At 37.8% G+C, this 19,960-nt stretch overlaps 1 protein-coding gene and 1 long non-coding RNA gene across 3 annotated transcripts in view; one reads left to right on the forward strand and one right to left on the reverse strand.

The window, feature by feature from the left end:
- LOC121888919 (zeta-sarcoglycan-like) overlaps nt 1-19,960 on the forward strand; it is a 44,819-nt gene that overhangs the window by 17,681 nt on the left and 7,178 nt on the right. For both annotated transcript variants that reach the window (XR_006093381.1, XM_042400512.1), the window contains exons 4-6: nt 9,720-9,807; nt 11,350-11,472; nt 12,832-12,904. Coding sequence is in view for 1 of the 2 variants with exons in the window: in XM_042400512.1 (XP_042256446.1) it covers nt 9,720-9,807; nt 11,350-11,472; nt 12,832-12,904 (284 nt within the window). In the remaining variant the exon portion in view is untranslated. The remainder of the gene's footprint in view (nt 1-9,719; nt 9,808-11,349; nt 11,473-12,831; nt 12,905-19,960) is intronic.
- Nucleotides 14,961-19,020, reverse strand: LOC121888920. The gene is made up of 3 exons (XR_006093382.1): nt 18,935-19,020; nt 16,756-16,880; nt 14,961-15,445 (listed from the first exon to the last, which is right to left on the reverse strand). It is a non-coding gene; the product is annotated as an uncharacterized LOC121888920 (long non-coding RNA).

Below are 19,960 nucleotides of genomic sequence, written 5' to 3' on the forward strand. Positions count from 1 at the left end.
CACCATTGATCAATAAGCTATTACCACAAACAAACTGTAGCACACCAGAGATATCTTAAAGTTAAATATAGTATGATTTTTTTTTTTTTTTATGTTCAGAGTCCAAGCTGCTGTTGAGGCTGAACTCAAAGTAGCTTTAGTTTTACTCCTCATGGATCAATCAGTGCTTTGAATCTTCATCAATGGCTGAAGCTATAATCTGTGAATACCAAGTGGAAATAGAGCCCGCAGTGTTTTTTTGGCAGTAACTCTGATAGCTGGCAGCAAATTACAGGCCAAGTAGCCCCTTAAATCAGCATTCCCAGTAGTATGTTGTGAAATGAGAGCACAGAGATAAGTTTGCAAATACTGTTCACATTGGTGGCACGCGTTATCTCCTTTACTAACAAAAACACACACAACAATTTAAGTCACTGGTCAAAAGAAAAAAAAATATGGGATTGTTTTCCCCCCCCGGGGGCCACACTTTATCGGGATTAACATGTTTGTTTTTATAATACATATTTTATTTATAATTTGCAGTCATATTCTGTATTACAGAACAGTTTTGTATTTCTGTTCGGCAATAATTCAATGATATCAGTTCAGTTCATTTCAATACTTCATTAATCACTGCAAAGGCAGCAAACTGTATGCAGCAGTTTGTCACCCAGGTCAGCAAATAAACAGGAGAGCAAAGAAAAGACACAGTTAATCACACAGCTTAAAGAAAGCTTAAAAGCTTTAATTAAGCAAACTTTAATTATACATATAATTCTACTATAATGATGGTAACTAAATTATAGTAGTTTTATATTGTTTAGAGATTTGTCTGTAGTAATGCATACCAGTGGAACACAGCTTATTGCACTGATCATTATTTTGTGTAGTTTTATATTGCTGCAACTAACGATTATTTTCATTATCAATTAATCTACCGATTTTTTTCGTGCCTAATCGTTTTGTCTATAAAGTGTCAAAAAGTAATGAAAAACTGTTTTTATCTTCCCAAAGCCTGAGAGAACGTCTTCAAATATCTTGTTTTGTGCGACCAACAGTCCAAAACCCAAAGATATTGAATTTATAATGAAAATCACATTTGAAAATCTGGAATTTGGGGTGTTTTTTGCCCGAAAAATCACTGACACAATTAATGGACTATTAAAACTGTTACTGATTATTTTTCTTTCGATCGACTAATCATTTCAGCTCTATAATTTTGCAAACAGCTGTTGCAATCAAGGCTGGGAATCGTTCAACATTTTTATATACTAATGTTATGTACAATACTTGAGTTTTGGTACCAACAAAATTATACTATCTTACTACTCTAATATATTAGAGCTGCAACAGATGATGATTTTCCGATAATTGTTTGGTCTATAAAATATCAGAACATATAAAAAACTCCTATTACAATTTTCCAGAACACAAATTGACATATTCAAATATTATCATCAGAAAAGCAGGAAATATGCATTTGTAAAGCTGGAACCACAACATTTTTGTCATTTTTGATACTTGAGAACTCACCAATTCATCGATTATTGGCAACTGAAGGTTGTTCCCAATTAATTTTCAGTCAATCAATAAATCAGCTAATCATTTCAGCTCTACTTTATATTGATACTTTACTTTGAGGAATATAAACATGTTTTCCTACAAAACTCTTTTTCATTCAACAGAATAAGGATTTTCATTTTGTTGTAACACAAAGCGACCGTACAAGAACTTTTCCTGGATAATATGCAGCCTAAAATGAAGAAGACTATGACTCTAACTGAAGCATCCAGTGTCATTTGGATCATCACAACTGTTTTTGATACTTTTCAGGTGGTAATCATAAAGTAATGAAGGTTAATACTCAGCCTTAATGTGTCAAAAAGTAGTAATATCCACAAAGCATCAGCACCAAGGCTCCATTTCCTGCCTGCTGTGCTTGGCAATATGTGAATCCAGGCGGTCACAACTGTGTCTCTCCAAACTTCCGATTTCCTGACAGCGTGCCTCTGGCAGGTGAGAAGTTGATTTCGAACACTTAAAAATTATAGCTCCATTGTTGCTTTAGGATGTGAAATTATGGGCTCTGTGTGGCGCTCGCATTTGAAGTTTCCAATATAAATCAGACTACAGACACTCCATGTTATGATAGTTTTGTGTTTTTATAGTTTTTATTTCTTGGTCTCTTTTCAGCTACGCCTGTACTGAGCTGTCTGTCAAAGCTGACAGGCAGATGGATGGATGGAATATTTGGTACATTATTTTTCCTCACCCTGAGGTCTTCCCCTATGCATGCCTGTCTATCCCTCCACCCATCTATCTATCCATCCCTCCGCCTGTCAGCTTTTACAGATGGCACAGTACAGGTACACCTGAACTGTTGTGGCAAAAAGAGGCCAATACGAGGACCATGAAAAAGATTGCACAGGACAAATGTTTGAAATCCAGTTTACAACTGAAGGTTCAAGCATGTGATTGCGGCACAACAACCTGTGAAAGCAACAATATTACTATAATTTCAGGCATGTGAAATCAGTTCGACACATGAAATTTCACCCCTCTGAAAGCAACAAAACAGCTGTAATTTCAGGCTTTTTGAAATCCATGTTACACTCGAAATTTCACCTGCCAAAGGAACATTGCATTTATAATTTGATGTGTTTGTGAAACCACATATTTGAATAGGCATTTCTTACCATTTCTTACAAAGTGCATGTTCAAAGACAAATTTGTTGTGTTTGAGCCTTTAGCATTGCCGTCACAGCTGATGGCACAACATCTTGGTAATGGCATCACCTGAGTAAAGGCTGTTTACTGGATAGACTGTAAAGTTGTTAGTTTGGAATTTTCATTTTGCAACAAAAAAAACCCAATAAAAATCCTTTTCATCAAACTTGATATGCACTTGTGGAGAGAAGAAAGTTCTGTCTTTGTATTGTTAACAGAAGTGTAATAGTAGCACCAGCTTCATTTTTGAGCAGAATATATGTGAAGTAAGAGGGAACAGGGTTGGATCCACGCAGACCATCTGTTTCGGTAAATGGAAGATAAATGATTCAGTACACAGTATTTCTTTTTTGCAAAAGTCATATTTCATCTTACTGAGCCAATGCATCATTTCGTTTTCTGGTAGATTGTCTGCAAACACCGGAAAGGCTTTCACAAAGGATACAAGTCCTCGGTTAAGTGATTTGTCTCGGAATTGCTCCAGTTTTGCGCACGCATTAGGGTAATGTCTGATGCTGTGTAAGGACAACAGAGGTCAGAGAGAGATTTGATGAGCAGCAGTGATATATTTTAGAAGAGTGGTCAGTCCATTTGTTGCGATAGTGGTTTTTTTTTTTAAATTGATGTATTCCAGGGATTTTCAAGACGCACGTATTTTATTTATGTGAAGAACCACAGGAGCTGATTTCACTGATTAGTTCCTCCTCTCTATTTGAACGTGCTCAGAGAAAAAAATCAGCAGCGGCAGTGTTTAGCCTGCAGCTTTGGTCTGCCTTTGATTCGATTGCACATGGTTAAAACCCACTGATGCAAACAGTAGGTGAACATAAAAGGGGGCACAAGGCCGGGGATGTAGCTACAGTTTCTGCACATCTGGGTCTTTCAGTTCTGCCTGGATTTCTGTGAACCCTCTGCAGCTGGGGTCCTGTAGTATTATCGCTATCTTTCACCATATTAGTGATGGCACTGTGGAGGTCATCTCTGACAGCTCTGTTGCCTCTGGGCAGTTATGATCTGCTGCTTTATTAAAGAACCACACAAAGGCCTTTGAAAATCTGTGCATATCATACTGAATCTACAATGCATAGTAAAAAGGTGTATATGGATGCACTGTTTGTAAAAGTGACTAAGAAAATAACCAAGAAGAATAGGCAACTTATGATTATTTTAACATTTAACTCTTGAATTGAAAATTGAAATTGAGTGAAAACTCTAAAATTGCACCTCTGCTTCGAATGTAACTGTCTGCCTCAGCTGAAAAACAATGTGGTATGAGGCAACACGGTGCCCAGATACAGTTAATCAAATCTCTGCTGTTCAGACTGTTGGTTCTCGTTATCGTCTCCGGGGACCCTGACTGATCTATAAATAGCTTCGGATGCAGGTGTATCTTTACCGGAGTGAAACTTCTCCCTCACCAAGTCTCACCTACTTGCATTGGATAAGCATGACAAAGATGGTTGAATCCAAGTGTGCAGATGAGGGCGAAAAAGCATCCACTAGTTTAATTCTGACTGTTAAAAATCAAAGCTTTTTGGAGAAAACTGTAGCAGCAGCGGAGCCTCAGAGATTTGAGCATCCTTCAAACCAGGTTTGCAAGAACCAATTTAATTTGGAGAACAGTATTACATTGAAATACTAGGAATTTAATAATCAAAAATATGGAATATGTCTACAACATGTTCCGAAAGAGCATGTAGGAGGACAGCTTGTTCTTTTTGAATCTTTTTTTTTTATTATTCCTGAGAATGGAAGACAGACTTGTTTTTCCTTTTTCAGGGACAAACCTTTCTTGAATTCCAGAGACATGAGATGAGTGTCTCACCCAAGACCCACAGAGATGAACTGACCTTTCCAACCCTTCCAAGTGGGGGTTTTGACAGAAAAGGGGTTAACCAGACCTTTCTAAGAGACCACGGTTGACAAAGTGAAAACTATCGCCTGAACTAAAAGCATAAAAGACCTTTGGGGTCATTCAAACGGGAGAAAAGACCAAAATAACGCTAAGTTAAACAAGGACAGAAAACTCCCCTTTTGGGTTCAGCTTACGGCCAGACCCCTGTCGTAGTGAGCTTTCACTAAGTAAACCCTCATGAATTAAATGTCTAAACATTATGTAAATCGTGTAATGTTGTTTGTCATAAAATTGCATGAATAATGATATAATTTTGATAGCCGTATGATTATCTATGGATGAACTATTAATGCAGCAATACATTTACCAGAGGGCAACTGACATGGATATACATTTTCATGAATATTGGACATTGAATATAGGAGATAACTCTCACTTCCTGTGTTCACTATGTGGCGCTAGAGAACATCCACTAATAATGAGTCATGTTGCTGTATATCATGTGTAGACCACATATGGCCAACTTCCTGTTGCCAGTAGGTGGTGCTACACAACTGGATCATTAATGCAGTAATACATTTATTGGAGGTCGAAGGAGTTTTATTATATTTCTTGTCGTGTAACAACATTGCTCTCTGTTGACTGACATAGCAAAGTCTTTTTAACCCTTTAGAGTGTGAACTGTTTTAAATTTTATAATAATAATATAATTTTATAATATATAGTAATCTTCTAAATTGTTTAACCTTTTTGCATTTACTACAAGTATTAGCCAAATTATTTTTTCATAGTTAAATTTGACAAGGAGTCAAATTTAATGTTTTTATGTTATGACGTAAGAGTTGTCTTAAGTCTATGTTTGAATCCAGGTAATACTGAACGTTTAATCTAGTCACAAATCACCCAATTTTTGTTTTGACCTTTAATTTGCTATAGTCTTATGTTTCGATTAAATCTCTGAAGAATATCGGGTTGAATGTCTAAATATTATGAGAGAAGTGTTGAGTTGAATGTTTAATGTTTGATATTCATAAATATAAACTCTGTTTTTCTGAATGGTTTGACAAGATAACCGCTGTCTACAATGTTGACAGGAAGAATTTAAGCCTTAGTGACCTGAAGTGTGAAAATTATGGATGTAACTAAATTTAATCCTTAACAATTCACTACTTTCAGAAATTCACAAAACGCCATCTTAAGACAGAGTATCAGCTGCCACCTTAGAAGTCCCAAACAAAGGAATTAATATTCATCAGGAAGTTTAGCAGGAGCATCTTCTCCACGCCTCAAAACACACCCAAAACTCCAGGAACTGATAACAACAGAAGCCTCAGGGGACCTTCCTAAACTGGCCCTCGTCATGAGTCAAGATACTTCATCTATTTCCTCTGAAGTTCTACTTAAATGTCTCTTTTCTTTTTGTTTTCTTTGACCAAGTATGCACGCATTTTAATATTTATTGATACAAGGTCAGTTTATCAGACCAAGTTTTATTTGACTCAACCATAAACCTCACAAAGTCAGCAAAAGCCTGACTATCACCAGTCACATCCGACTATCCTGGAAAAACTCAAGCAGGAAATCGATTCTTCGACTCTGAACAAGACTGCTAGACTGCTTGTAAGCCCCGCTGTCGGGCCTACATACACTCGGTGGCAAACTCAACCTCATTGTCGCCTGGTAGCTAAACTGACAGCGAAGACTTTACATGGCGCAGTCTGAAACAAGACTAGGCCGCTGCATCTAAAGACTCATCCACAGCCTGGGCCTGCTCCGCGCTGCACAACTGCCCAAACCTGCGTCCTGCAGCTAACAGCGCAACCCATCACAACCACCCTGGTCCTGCCAAGACAACATCTCCACAGAGACAGATCTTCAACACAGTAGGCGTAACACGGCGTTGTGATCAATGGTTGATGTCGGATAAATTAAACAATAAGAAATTATCATCTGTGTCCCTCCGTTTTGGTTGTGATTTAAAATCACACACTTCACATCACTATTGCCACTGAGTTAGAGTCATATTATCATTTAAATATCTAGTTATTCATGTTTATTATAATTTTCTTTATCATGTATTATTGAGATGTTTAGCTATTAAATAAATGTCTTCATATATCTAAGAAGTTGTGTTGCTGTGTTTCTTTGAAACGAGAGACGGAGGTCAATGTTTTGAAAAGAATTTAGGATTAATTTGAGACTGATTACCTGATTAATGAAATGTTTTCCCTTCAGTGGAAGGGTGGTGCCCCTGACGAGTGATTTAAATTTTAAGTTTACCCTGCATGCAGTGTGCCTGCTTGCAGTTTTATTTGAAGGGGGAAATCGAGACACAATAATTGCTTCTTTTTTAGCTTGTGACGTGTTTGTTTTTTCATTATTTTTATGTGCTCATTTCAGTATGTAAATGAGACTCTGACACGACAACAAGATATAATTATGGTTTCAAATATTTGAATGCAGATATTTGGTTGGATTACAGTGGTGGTTAAACCCTGAGCAGTGCTCTCTTAAAAAACTTAAAAAGTTGTATTTTATTTTACACTCACTCTCAGAAAGATGGTAGTATCATATAAAGTTTCTTTGTTTTAAATTATTTCATTGAAGCAGTCTTCCATGCTCTTGCTTTCGGCTGTGATGTTATTCATTGTATGCAGGGAAGCATCCTGTGCCTTACAGCAGCCATGGTAATTTTTCAGTCTGACGGGTCCCAGTGCACCTACAGCAACTGGCTCCATTTATGTGCATCCACTATGATCTGCACTTGACCTTCCTCAACAGGCACAGTGACTAAAAAGCCTTTTATGTGATCCCAAGGAAGTGTGGAGAAGAGGAACAGCATCTCAGTCACAGCCCCTCAGGAAACAGTTTAAAACCTATAAACTCTTTAAAGGGATACTTCAAATCAAGAACTCACATTTGTTCACGATGCTGTGCTTTCTCGAGAACTTCTGTTCATGATGCGCATTTATATCACAAAGAAGCAAGCACGGAATGAAAATGAACCGCACAATCTTGAGGCAGTCTGCTACAATTTGATACCTCTTTTGGGAAAACATGAAGTTAATTAAACTTATCAGACTGCATCGTAGAATACTTATTAGATATAACTGTAAAACAAAATGCTGATTAATGTTACTTTTATATTACAAATACAACAGAAACAACCCATAAACAAACATTTTGAGATATAAGGAGGTAATGAGTTTTTCTATCCTTATGTAAGTATGCTCTCCTTACCATGCTCTTGTCCACTAATTTATTGTGTGACGATCCAGTCACACCAGCATTTATAAAAGGAAATGATTCTTAGATACACTTGTGGAGGCAAAGTGAATTTGCTACTTTTGTGTAGTTCAACTTTAGCGAACTTTAACACATGTAAACTGTCTTGAAAGTGCTGATGTTGGAGGAAAAAAGAGATGCGAGAGAGAAGCTGAATAGTTTGCATTCAAGCATTTCATGAGACATGTGTCTATGGTACAAATGAGTTCCCTTTACTAAACTGTGTTTAAAGCTGCACTAAACAATATTTTTATGTTAACAATGGGTCAAATGGCTATGTTGCTTGTAGTGATGCTCCCACAGAGTATTATTAACCAGAGTGTTATAGCATCTTTCAGCTCATTGTTTTACTTTTATAGCTCATAACTTTACTGCTTTGATTGAGTCCCACTGCTCTCATCAGCTGTTTTTAGTGGAAAAGCACTGATAAACCCACTGTACACCACCTGTTCAGCACCAAATGGCAAACAGATAAAGTTAGCAACTAGCTGGTGAACACTGTGAAGCATTTAGCAGCTAAAGAGCCAGATATTTTCCTCAGGGGTTGGTGGAGACCAAAATAGTGCCAAAAGGGGAGTGAATATTGTTAAGTGGCCAGAAACACAACTCCACATGAATGCTAATGTTGCTACATGTCTAATGGATGTGTAAATAAGCAACTGTTTGCTAGCACATGTTCAACTTTATTGGGTGATAATATGTCAAAATTGTGTTTACAGCTTGTTAAACTTCTCCAGTGTTGAAAAAACTGGTTTAAAGGTTCAATCTCTCATTTTTGTCATCTTTTCCATTTGGAGCCAGGACCTTCAACACAGCATTCAAAACATGACTTATGTTTGCTGGATGTGTAAATAGGCAAATATTTAACATGTTACTACAACTTGATAAGGTAATAATATGTCAGTGTTGTGTTACCAGCTTGTTCCACTGCCCACGAGTGGCATAAACCTGCTCATCCTGTCGAGCTTCAAAACATGTCTCTGATGCTCTCATGGGCATATATATATATATATATATATATATATATATATATATATATAATGATGTGCATCGAAGGACAACAAGAGTTATCAAGAAGAGATGCTTTAAGCAACTTTATTTTCACAGTTACCATAGGACTTGTGGCAGACATACACAGATACTGATGTGTGCCTCATACACACATGAGGTGGGTTTAGTGGGTACATCATAATACTGCCAGAGTGTGCTATTCATAATAATGATGGTGTCACAATATCACAAAAACCGACGTCTGTGATCCATCAGTGTCTGAAGAGGATAATACGCTTCTAAATTTAGCAATAACTTTAAAACAAAGGAACTAATCATACCCTAAATTTGTTCACTGCATCATGAGCTGTTTTCGGGTTTCACAGAATATTACAGGAAACTGAGAAAGCCTTTTCAATATGCACACAGCGACACTCACACGTGTGCCATCATTCAAATGTCAAACAGCCATAAACTTGCAAAATACAAAACTGCCAGAAAGCAGAACAGGTCCAGAGTTAAAATGTCTGCAGTGAAGAAAACGCCTACGCCTGTCACTGCTGGAAAACACACATTTTCAGATTAACTACTCTGCCACCTTCCTTCTCTTCAAACCCTACCTACACTTCATCTTTGGATAATTTTGTTTTAATTTGTTCCCTTTTTGCTATGACACAAGTTTTTTTCAATAAACAGGAATCATCCTTTTATATGTTTCGGTTAGTGACGTCATTACAAAATACAAGTAAGAAAACAACCAATTTAGCAAAGATTGTTCCACCTGGTAAAGGGATCCAAATGTAAGTTCAAAATCTCAATATAACATATTTTTCTCTCTCTCTCTCTCTCTGTCGACTTCCTTTCCCATTCATGCTTCCCCTAGGACAGCTTGTTGGTTTTGCGGTCAGAAAAGAACGTGACGCTGAACGCCCGAAACAACCAAGGCCAACTGACCGGCCAGCTCACAGTGGGTGAGTCTGCAGTTCGTCCTACTGTACACTTTGGCATTTAATCATTTGGGTTATCTGTTTATCTGCACTTGTACTTTGTTTTTATTTCGTCTTTATATGTACGACTTATTAAAAAGTGATCCTTAATTTAGCTTAGACTGTAAATTGATTGATCAATCATATTTTAATAATGACCTCAATCAAAATTTGAGCAATAATTAATCTTTGACTCTTCTTAAATAGTCTCCATGCCTGCAAAAGACTCTGTAGTTTCTTCCAGACACTAACCTTTAATGCACTTATTGAAAGGGCAATGGATTCTTCTTATTATCATCAAGTTCCACCATCAGTCAGTCCAAATTACCAAAGTCATTTACATGATTAATGACCACTAGAAAGCAAATGACCTGCTTATTAACATTAATAGCTATTGATTTTAGCCAACATAAGTTGAGAGTTGATGCTGATTTGACAAGACTGGCGATATGACACTTTTTGGTCACGCTTGACCTTCCTCTGAAAATTAGTGCCTGCTTTTGTAGAAAGTGCATTCTGTCTGAAATGAGATGAAACTTGGCGAGAATAATTAAATTCCCCAGCCGCCGCAGCTCGTGGATTAATGGAAGAGAGGAGGAGGAGAGAGCGAGAAAGGGAGACGTTAAAAGTTTCTGCATGCACATCTGGAAAAAAAAAAAAACACCAAAGTCTGGAGAACGGGAATTAATATTCTTCACCAGCAGAACAGATTACCGATTTGTCTCCATCCATTGTAAAGCACGGCTGATCCAGCTTTGTTGGGCGCTTTTCATTTGCAGAGCAAGCACTCCACAAAGTATTTCAGATTGCTAATTGTCTTACATGCCCAAAACATAGTTTCCAAAAGTTGATTTGCAAGGAGAAGAACATATAAGGCAACCTTTATTAGACAGCGACATTTGCAAAAAGAGAATTATTGTTAGCATTGCAGACTAATGAAACTTTTTAGGTTGGAATCTGTTCTCCAATGCCTTGTAGACACATTTAGCAGCATGGCTCTAACGATGGCAATGTCGGTCCAGACTGAAATATTTCAACAACATGAATTGACCAAACGTTTTTTACAGACATAAAAGGTCCCCAGAGGATGAATCCTACTGATTTTGGTGATTCCTTCACTTTTCCCTCCGGCGCCACCATGAGGTTCTCATTTGTAGTTCAGAGAGAAATATCTTGACAACTATCGGATGAATTGTCATGAAATTTGTGACAGATATTCAAGAGGATGTCCTCTAATGGCTTTGGTGATCCTCTGATTTTTGTCTCTAGGGCCACAAGTAGATCAAAGTTTCCTCTTGTTCAGTGAAATTAATTGTTCGTTTGAATTAAGTGAAAATAATTCATGTTAATTATGAAAATCCTCTACATTAAGTCCTGGAAACAACACAGCTGGTCTAAAATGAACATAAATAGATAGAATTTTTAGCATCCAAGTCTTGCATTTTTATTTCCACTGCAGTCAACAGTGTTTATTGTAGGTTTTGATCGAAAGCCAGAATCTCCAGCTTTGGACTTCTCTTTCTTCAGGACCTGAGGCTGTGGAGGCTCAGTGTCAGAAGCTAGAGGTACGGAGTAGAGACGGAGGCAGACTGCTTTTCACTGCAGATGAGGAGGAGGTCATCATGACAACAGAAAAATTCACTGTTACAGGTAAACTGTGCTGCAGCCTCAGCTGCAACTTTTTTGATATTCATCTGTCTGAAACTACAGATACCACTGTCAAACTGTAAATATCAGGGCTGGGTATCATTTGAAAATGTTCAATACTGCAGAGACAACGCTTGAATTTGATTCCAAAACAATACTTTTTCAATACATCTATTTTCAGTATTAGACATGTTGTTCTATTAAATTATTTTTCAGTTGACAGAAGAATCCAAACTTCTCAGATGTTTCATGTTGTCTAAATACAGGCAGCTGTGCAAGAACTTCGGAAAGAAATATAGTCTAAATTCGCAAAATTCTGATCATCTCATCATCTATCTCATCTAATAATGAGTAAAGATGATTAAAGGTGCCTTAACACCTAATCTGTTTGGTTTGGTTTTTTTAGGCTGGTATGAAAGCTGTCAGTCGAACAAGCGGACTGAGACCACCTTTACACCTTGCATTAAAATGTGTCTCGTATCCAGATTGTATCTAGATATGATTTAACCTGGTTACATTTACACCAGGTATTAATATGTGTTCCCAGTGTCCACATTGAGATCCCACTGAGATCTGATTGAGATCCGGTTGCTCTGTCCAGGTAAAACAGCCAAAAATCACATCCTTCTCTCGTTTATGCGGGTTCAAAAAAACAACAAAAAGAACAACAACAAAAAAGATGGTCCCCATCCGTGAAGTTGCGCTACTGTATGGACATCTACTTGCTTTTCGAAGTGGAGGAAGAAGCCGGCTAATGGCTGCTGCCTCGCTGGTTTATAACAGTCGTGTGCAATTACATATTTCCGCCCACATAGTTGTTGTATGTGGATTGACAACGCAATTGCATTTATACTTGTGTTCAGTGTGGTCACAATGGAGGTGGAGGTGGCCACTCGGATCACAATCGATGCATGTTGGTTGCATTTACACCTGTATTTTCATGTGGTCAAGCACTATCTGATTGCAGTCCAATCACCCAAAACGCATTTTAAGGCAAGGTATAAAGGGGTGCTTAGAGACACTGGAGAACATAAATTAACACATAAGTTGCTGTAAAATGCAGCATGAATTGTTGTCAGTCACCATGTGGCTCCATGTAGCACTGAAACTGACTTTTGATGAGTTGACTTTGAGTCCTTATGACTGAATGGTTAGTTAGTTTTTAATAATTCAGCGTGAACATGATCCTCAACTGCCTGAAGAGTCTGAGCAAGCATTCGATGCAGCTTTCAGCACATAACTGTTTTTGTTACTTCACTCGGTATCAAATAACTACTGTGGTTTGGTGATTCGATACCCAGCCCTGTTAAACACATCCTCGGCTGTAGTTTTGTAAATTATAAAAGTGAACTCTACCGGCAGGCTCAGAAGGCGCTGTGTTCGGACATTCAGTAGAAACTCCGCTGATCCAGGCGAAGGCTTCTGAAGACCTGAAGTAAGTTCATATTCATTGACTTTACAGAAATTCATTAAAGCTTAATGTCACATGGTCATATCCTGTTCAATTAAAATGAAGATCTTTAAATAATGATGATAAATGTTCTGTGGCATTTCAAAGTCAACGCCTGCGCCAAAAAAAACACACACACACATGGCAGGAACCATTATTCACCAGTATCATTATTCTCAAGCACCTTCTTGTAAACTCAAGCATCCACTGGTCAGCTCATTATGACACAAATTCAAAACTAGATTTGACCACTATATTAATTTCACAGCCGAGAGGTGAGCTAATTTGTTAGTTATTCTCTTTAGCAGTCAGGAATTGATTAAAGCGTCAGGAGGGCATGGAGAAAGTGGGCAAGGCCTGAGGCGCGTATATACTCCCATGCATGTGATCCCCACTGCACACTGCCTGAGGCTCTGAGCCCTGTGTCGGTCCATTAACGAGCTATAACGAGTGCGGTTTGTTGTCCACCTTACTGGTCCTGAAGGGAGGGCTGGGATCAAAGTTGGCAGAAAAAGCAGTGTTCTGGCAGCTAATTCCTTCAGAGTGAGTGGAATACTGATGAGGCTCACTTTAAAGCAGGCACACGTACACACACACACACACACACACACACACAAAAACACACACACACAGGCTCAGCTCAGAGGTGACCATCTGCAATGTGGTCGAAATCTAAACAAGAGGCAACCAAACAGGGAACATTTAAGACAAAAAATCTCCAACATGACGTTTACTTAAATTGGATTCCCTGATTTAAATGTATATTTGATCAAGGATATTTAATTTGCACATTTTCAAAGTTTTATTCTGTTTGAGTGGCTCAATTTATTAACATATTTCAGAAATCAATCACTTCTACTGACTGTCTCAGCAAAGTACCACCATCATGACTGGCTTCCTTCAACAAATTACTGAAATCGTTTTCTTAGATATATGCTCCTTTTATCTAAAACCCTATTGATTTTCCAAACACCATGTCAAATATTTTAATTTTGAGACAAAAAGTAGTATAAATACAAACAAAATGGCAATATAGTAGAATAATTCGGACCATTAATGACATGAGTCCAAGAATAATAACATTTTTGTTATGTTGCTGTTCTATAATCTCAGTTGTAGGTGGGTGTAAACAAGCTGCCATTGCTGCAGCGGCGTGTCACTTGTAAACATGTGCATCAATGTTGTGGTATTTGCAAGAGGTGGCACATTTTAACCACTTTTCAGCAGCTTTTACATATTTACGTACAGGTGGTCCTGTAGAACCTGCTACATGTTAAAGTATAGTCAATGCAATACTGTTGATAAATGATGATATGTAATCTAGACGTGTTTAAAAAGGCTTTAGAACAAAATGTTGTCCCTGTTTTATTAGATACCTAGATGTTGTCAAAACCACATTATCTTACTAGGCTGCAAATAAGAGAACTGCACCTTTACAATTTTGTTGTGTTTCAGATTTTTATTTAATCTTATTTCAAGAAATGATTCATAATCATGATAATCATAAGCTTGCAAATGCTGAAAAGTGAAGCAGCTAGGAGGCTGGGGTTTGATCACCACACAGCACTCCACATCCATTCTGTGGAGCTCCAACAGAAGAGGTGCCCTTTAATGTTTTTTTTTCTCTCTCTCTCCCAAGTGATGTAACCAATTTCAGACTAGTGTTTTGAGACTGAATAACATCCACACTCACATAAATGATAGTCTTCTGCTGTAGAGGGCGATTTTTGACCGTGATTAATCCAAACATCAATGCTTTTGTATTCAGTGAAACTGCATTCAGTCAGAAAGTGATTTCCAACAAGAGGCACTTGTATCCCAGGAGATACTTCTGCGGTTCCCTGCGGGATAAGTGGGAAGACTGTGGAGTAACTCGGCTAATTTGAAAAAATATAAATTAGGATTTTGTAATGATATATGTATATATCCACATATTTGTGTTAAGGAGGAAAAAAGACAAATATGATTACAAATTGGCGCACAAGTAAGACAAATAAAGATGGGAACCACAGAGCGTAACTATTAGTCTACACCCCTATTTAATGTGATTTGACATAAACAGCCAGTCACCATCATGGACCAGAAACATGAATAACTCACTCTCTGTGCACTGTTTCCCTTTAATGGTACCAAAGCAGACATTTTCTCATTATTCAGCCAGACAGTAAATTATGAGCCAGAATAGCTGCTGATTGATTACACATGTGTAAATCTGATGTCTCATCCGATATCATGACATCATACTGTATAATTAGAATGACAGTATTGAAAAAAATTGACCCAGCTATGTTTTTAGGCTCTGACGTCCTGAAAAATTAAATGTAGAAATAATTCTCTTTGGAAATGTGACATGTTAAAAACCCACTTTGCAAACTACTCACCACCTCGTCAGTAAACCTCTCTGGATGATAAAGATACGGCTTGGCTCGCGTCCATGTCGCCCTTCTTCTCCTCTTTAAATAGCCGTTTCGCTAAAGAAAGTTGTCTTTGTGGTGTGTGTTCATTTCTCTGCAAGCCAACGGTGATCTGGGAGAAGAACAGAGCGGAGACGAAATCAAACAAACCCACCTGAGATCTTCCTCTTCTTGGAAGCACCTGTTCTTCTCCCTTAGCGCTCTATCTGTGTACACTAGCACTCAAGTTTGTCTTCATTTGTCACCACCATGCTGCTTCTGAATAATTTAATATACTGAGTAGAAATAGTTCCACTAGCATTTATTCATTATTTTACATGATTTAAAAATGTTTTTAAAGTTAACATGGATGCCTCAGTTGTGAATAATTGTACAGGATTTAATCCATGTTTGCTTCAAACTTGTAGTTGCAACCTATTAGCAAACTGAAGTTAATATTTCCTTAAAAGAGACTAAATGCACAACTTATAAGACACCAAATGAATGAAAGTTAAGAGGGACATTTAGATGCAATGAAAAAAGCAGAAAACATCTGCACAGTAGTATTATTCAGTCTGGTGCTGGTCAGATGTAGGTGTAATGTGAGAGAATAAAAAATTAGAAACAGGTTTGCAATATGCAAGAATTGTGCTTAAATAAATAAAACATTGCGTGGGCCTAAAAGTTAGAACTTTAAAAACTACATTTATTTTGCTTGCAAAACACTAATCTCACCAGAAGGTTCATTAGTAGCTTTTCTGTTCTCCCAGCTGGTTAAAGATGTGAAAATTTCATTGCAGTTACATTTATTTTAGAATAATGAAGTGAAGTAAGTGTCTAGAGCTAATTTTGTATGCAGCAAATCCTTATTCTCATTTTTAGACTTTTTAAAATGATTTAAAGGCATGATTCTGAAATGAAGTAGCAAAAAACCCTTTGTAGTCATGAAAATGGAGGACAGAAATCATGTCCTGTTTGTTTTTTGTGGTGATTTTTCAGACCTGAAGGAGAATACTAGTGTTTGTTGAGACGCATTCTCCTGAAATTTGACAATTTTTAGGTCACCAAAGCATTAAGATATGCATAAATGAATAAATACAACACTTAAACACTTTCCCACCAGAAGTTATTCCTTGTGGAGTAGAGAACGCTTGAAGACCTTTTATTATGAATGAATAAAAATGTCACAAAATGTGATTGAATAATTGATTTAATCATGTAAAAGTACCCAGATTAACTACATTTTATAAAATTTTCAGGCGTCTGCTTGGTCTTATGAGCTCAATATTTCTTAAACTGCTTCTATAGAGCTGCTGAAAACTAGGGAGCATGACTGAATGTGTTGGCTTGTGAATTACTGAACTTTCAAGGAGTCTCTAAAACAAGTAGAAGGCAGTTTAAAAATGTGGAGAGATGTGTCAGTTTTTCATTTCCTTCTCTTACCTTAGCTCACCTCAAAGCTTCATTAACTTCAGTCTTAGCTGTTGTTGGGCTCTGATCACCTCACAGTGACCTCTGCAGTTGGAACAGTTCGGTTTCACTCTCAAAATGTCTCTCTGGTGCTACGTCTGAGGACAGAAATCAAGATTCATGCTAACTGTTGGATATTTGGCTCAGATTTGCATGTTTTGACTCTGCTGCTAGCTTCCCACGCAGCTTGATAAGAGCAGCTTGCAACCAGAAATAGAGGCCAAAATATGTAAATATTTCTGTCAATTACATAATCAGATCATTTTGTAATCCATTCTGATGGATGGTGTCCTGATTCCTGATGCACATGTCCCAAATCAGTCTGAACAGACAGGAAATATATGTGAATAATACTGTGATATTACTCCCGCAATAACCCCCGTGTTACTTCTGTAGACTGTCTATTTTCTTGACACGTATGAGGCAAAGATGGCAGATGGACTTGTGATCAGCACGACAGAAAGAGTCCAGATCTCAATCATGTCAAGAACAGACGTCTTGCAGGCTGTAACTCGAATTGCTGCTTTAAAGACCCATGGGAATTTGTTGTGAGACAAGTCTGACATTAAGAGGCAAAAGCAGACCAGACAGCAATTTGAAGGCGTTCTGCTTTCTTTACAGTGCAGACATCACATGGTGCATTTCAAGGCCTGGCATCAGAGAGCAGGAAAACAGCTTTTCATTTTATTTTCTCTACAACTTCAGCTACTCGAGCCCTCTTCTTGTTTGCAGTGGGGCCAGCAGCATACCCCTCTCTAGTTGATCCAAGCAGCTTTCAGGACAGTCTCCGCAGTAGCTGTGTCCATGTGAGAGTGACAGGTTCATTAAGAAGATAAAGGCAGAAAAGAACAACTCTTTTTGGTCCCATTTAGCTCTGGTCAGACTTTTCTACCTCCAATTTGGTGGGATTGAAATGTTGTGTAGCAGGGGTGTACTCCATTTTTTTTTTTATCATTCTGACTGCAGCAGATCAATGTATTGTTTCTTTGTTAGTGCAATGATCCTGTTTGGTTGCGAGAGAAATATCTGGACAGACACATAGATACAGCGGAAATAATTGGTTTAATTTTGGGAGGGAGGCTCATTTACTGTCTTATTTGCTCCTCCATCTGTCATTATAATTAAACAACACCTATCGTTATTTCACAAAGTGCGGACCAAGCAGCAACTACCACGGCTTGAGGCTGAGGTCAGTGCGGTATGGCTAGCATTCGATTCAGTCCAAATGAGCTAGCATTGGCTTCGATTCAAGGTAGCTGTGTTTCCGGAGCGTGAAAGGCAACACCCCTCACTCCTTATGTTGAAGGTCCTGGCTCTAAACAGAAAAGATGGCAAAAATTATAGATTGAACCTTTAAACCTTAATTGATTTTTTTCTCCACTGGAGAAGCTTAACAAGCTGTAAACACAACTCCGACATATTATCATCCAATAAAGTTGATAGGGCACGTGTGCTAGCAAACAGCTGCTTATTTACACATCCATTAGACATGTAGCAACATTAGCATTCATTTGGAGTCGTGTTTCTTGCCACTTATCAATATTCATTCTCCTTTCAGCACCATCTTGCTCTTCAGCAACTCCTGAGGGAAATATCTGGCTCTTTAGCTGCTAAATGCTCCACTTTGTCCACTAGCTAGTCGCTAACTTTGTCTGTCTGCCGTTTGGTGCTGAACAGGTGGTGTACAGTGGACTTTTAGAGCTTTTTGGCTGAAAATGGCTGCCTACCTGCTTAAGGTCAATAAGAGTGGTTAGAGTGAATCAACACAGTAAATTACAGGCTGGAAAACCAACAAAATGAGCTAAAAGATGCTAAAATGCTATGTAGTACTGAGGGGAACTGCAGAGTTGATAATTCGCTGTGGGTTCGTCACATAATAGAGTCTTTTGATTTTAATTATCAATTGTTAATATAACAAGCAGCAGCTTTTAGTTATGTTTCAAATCGGCAAAGGAGGAATTGAACGCTTCCAAGAAACTTTTGTTGTTATTACATTTCCTAGAATTGTCGTAATATGAAACTTGTTGTTTTCTCTATTGTCTGTGAAGCCCATTGAGAAACTGTATGTGATAGTGGCCTATAAAAATAAACTTGACTTTCACCTCTGGAATCCTCTCAGCCAACAGAGTAGATATGCAGTATTTAAACCAACCTCATCCATTGTGACATCAGCTACGGCCATCAGCACATTTGGTTGTGCACAGCTCTTTCTCCCCATAGCTCTGCGATACGGTGACCTTTCTGTGGACGTAAAGGTCATCCTGAATGCAACAAGAAAAGCTGGTCAGATTTCTCAGAGAGGCTGTCGTAAACAGCCTTTATGACTGCAAATACCACATTGGTTATCTGTAGTGAGGGCTTTTCATATCAGTGTTTTCTGGATGGAGCCAGAAACTCTGAGGTATTCTGGGTACAACAAGCTCCATGGTACTGAGGAGGGCTGAGCTTGCTTCATCAAACTCCGTTATTACAGTCTAATGATCTGAGTGTTTCTGAAGATTGTGACATTTTACAACAAACTGAATTAGGCCCATGTCTCAAATCTAGAGCTGCAAGGACTAATTGATTAACAGAAGATTAATTGGAAACTATTTTGATAATCAAACAATTGTTTTAATCATTTTTCAAGCAAATAAGCCCAACATATTCTGGTTCCCACTTCCCATATGTGATGAAGTGTTGCTGTTTTTCTTTGTTTTTTTTTATGACAGTAAATTGAATATCTGAAGGTTTTGGACTTGTTAGTCAAACAAAACAAGCAAATGGAAGACATCGCTGTGGTCTCTAAGAAATCCTGAATGCATTTTTTTTCACAATTTTTAAACTTTTCATAGACTTGAGAAAATAATTGGCAGATTTATCGATAATGAAAATAGGTGCCACCCCACTCAAATCAAAATGATTTTGTTCGTTTTAGTGTCCTAATGTATAACGCTTCACAGGTCCTTTAGATTTCTGATCATGTCTGACAAATCAACTGATATGTAACTGAAAATTATTTGGAATTACATAGTCATTTTCTGGAAAAAACTATAATTTGGTACTAATTATAGGGAGAATGTTCAATTGGGTTTCATTTTCACACCAATCGGCACTAACTTAGAGTCTTGTCGGTGGACAGCATGTCAGCTGAATGTGCAAAAGATGTAGAATTGTACACAGATGAACCCACAACTTA

The sequence above is a fragment of the Thunnus maccoyii genome, chromosome 22 (assembly GCF_910596095.1).
Source record: "Thunnus maccoyii chromosome 22, fThuMac1.1, whole genome shotgun sequence".
In the NCBI taxonomy this organism is placed as follows: Eukaryota; Metazoa; Chordata; class Actinopteri; order Scombriformes; family Scombridae; genus Thunnus; species Thunnus maccoyii.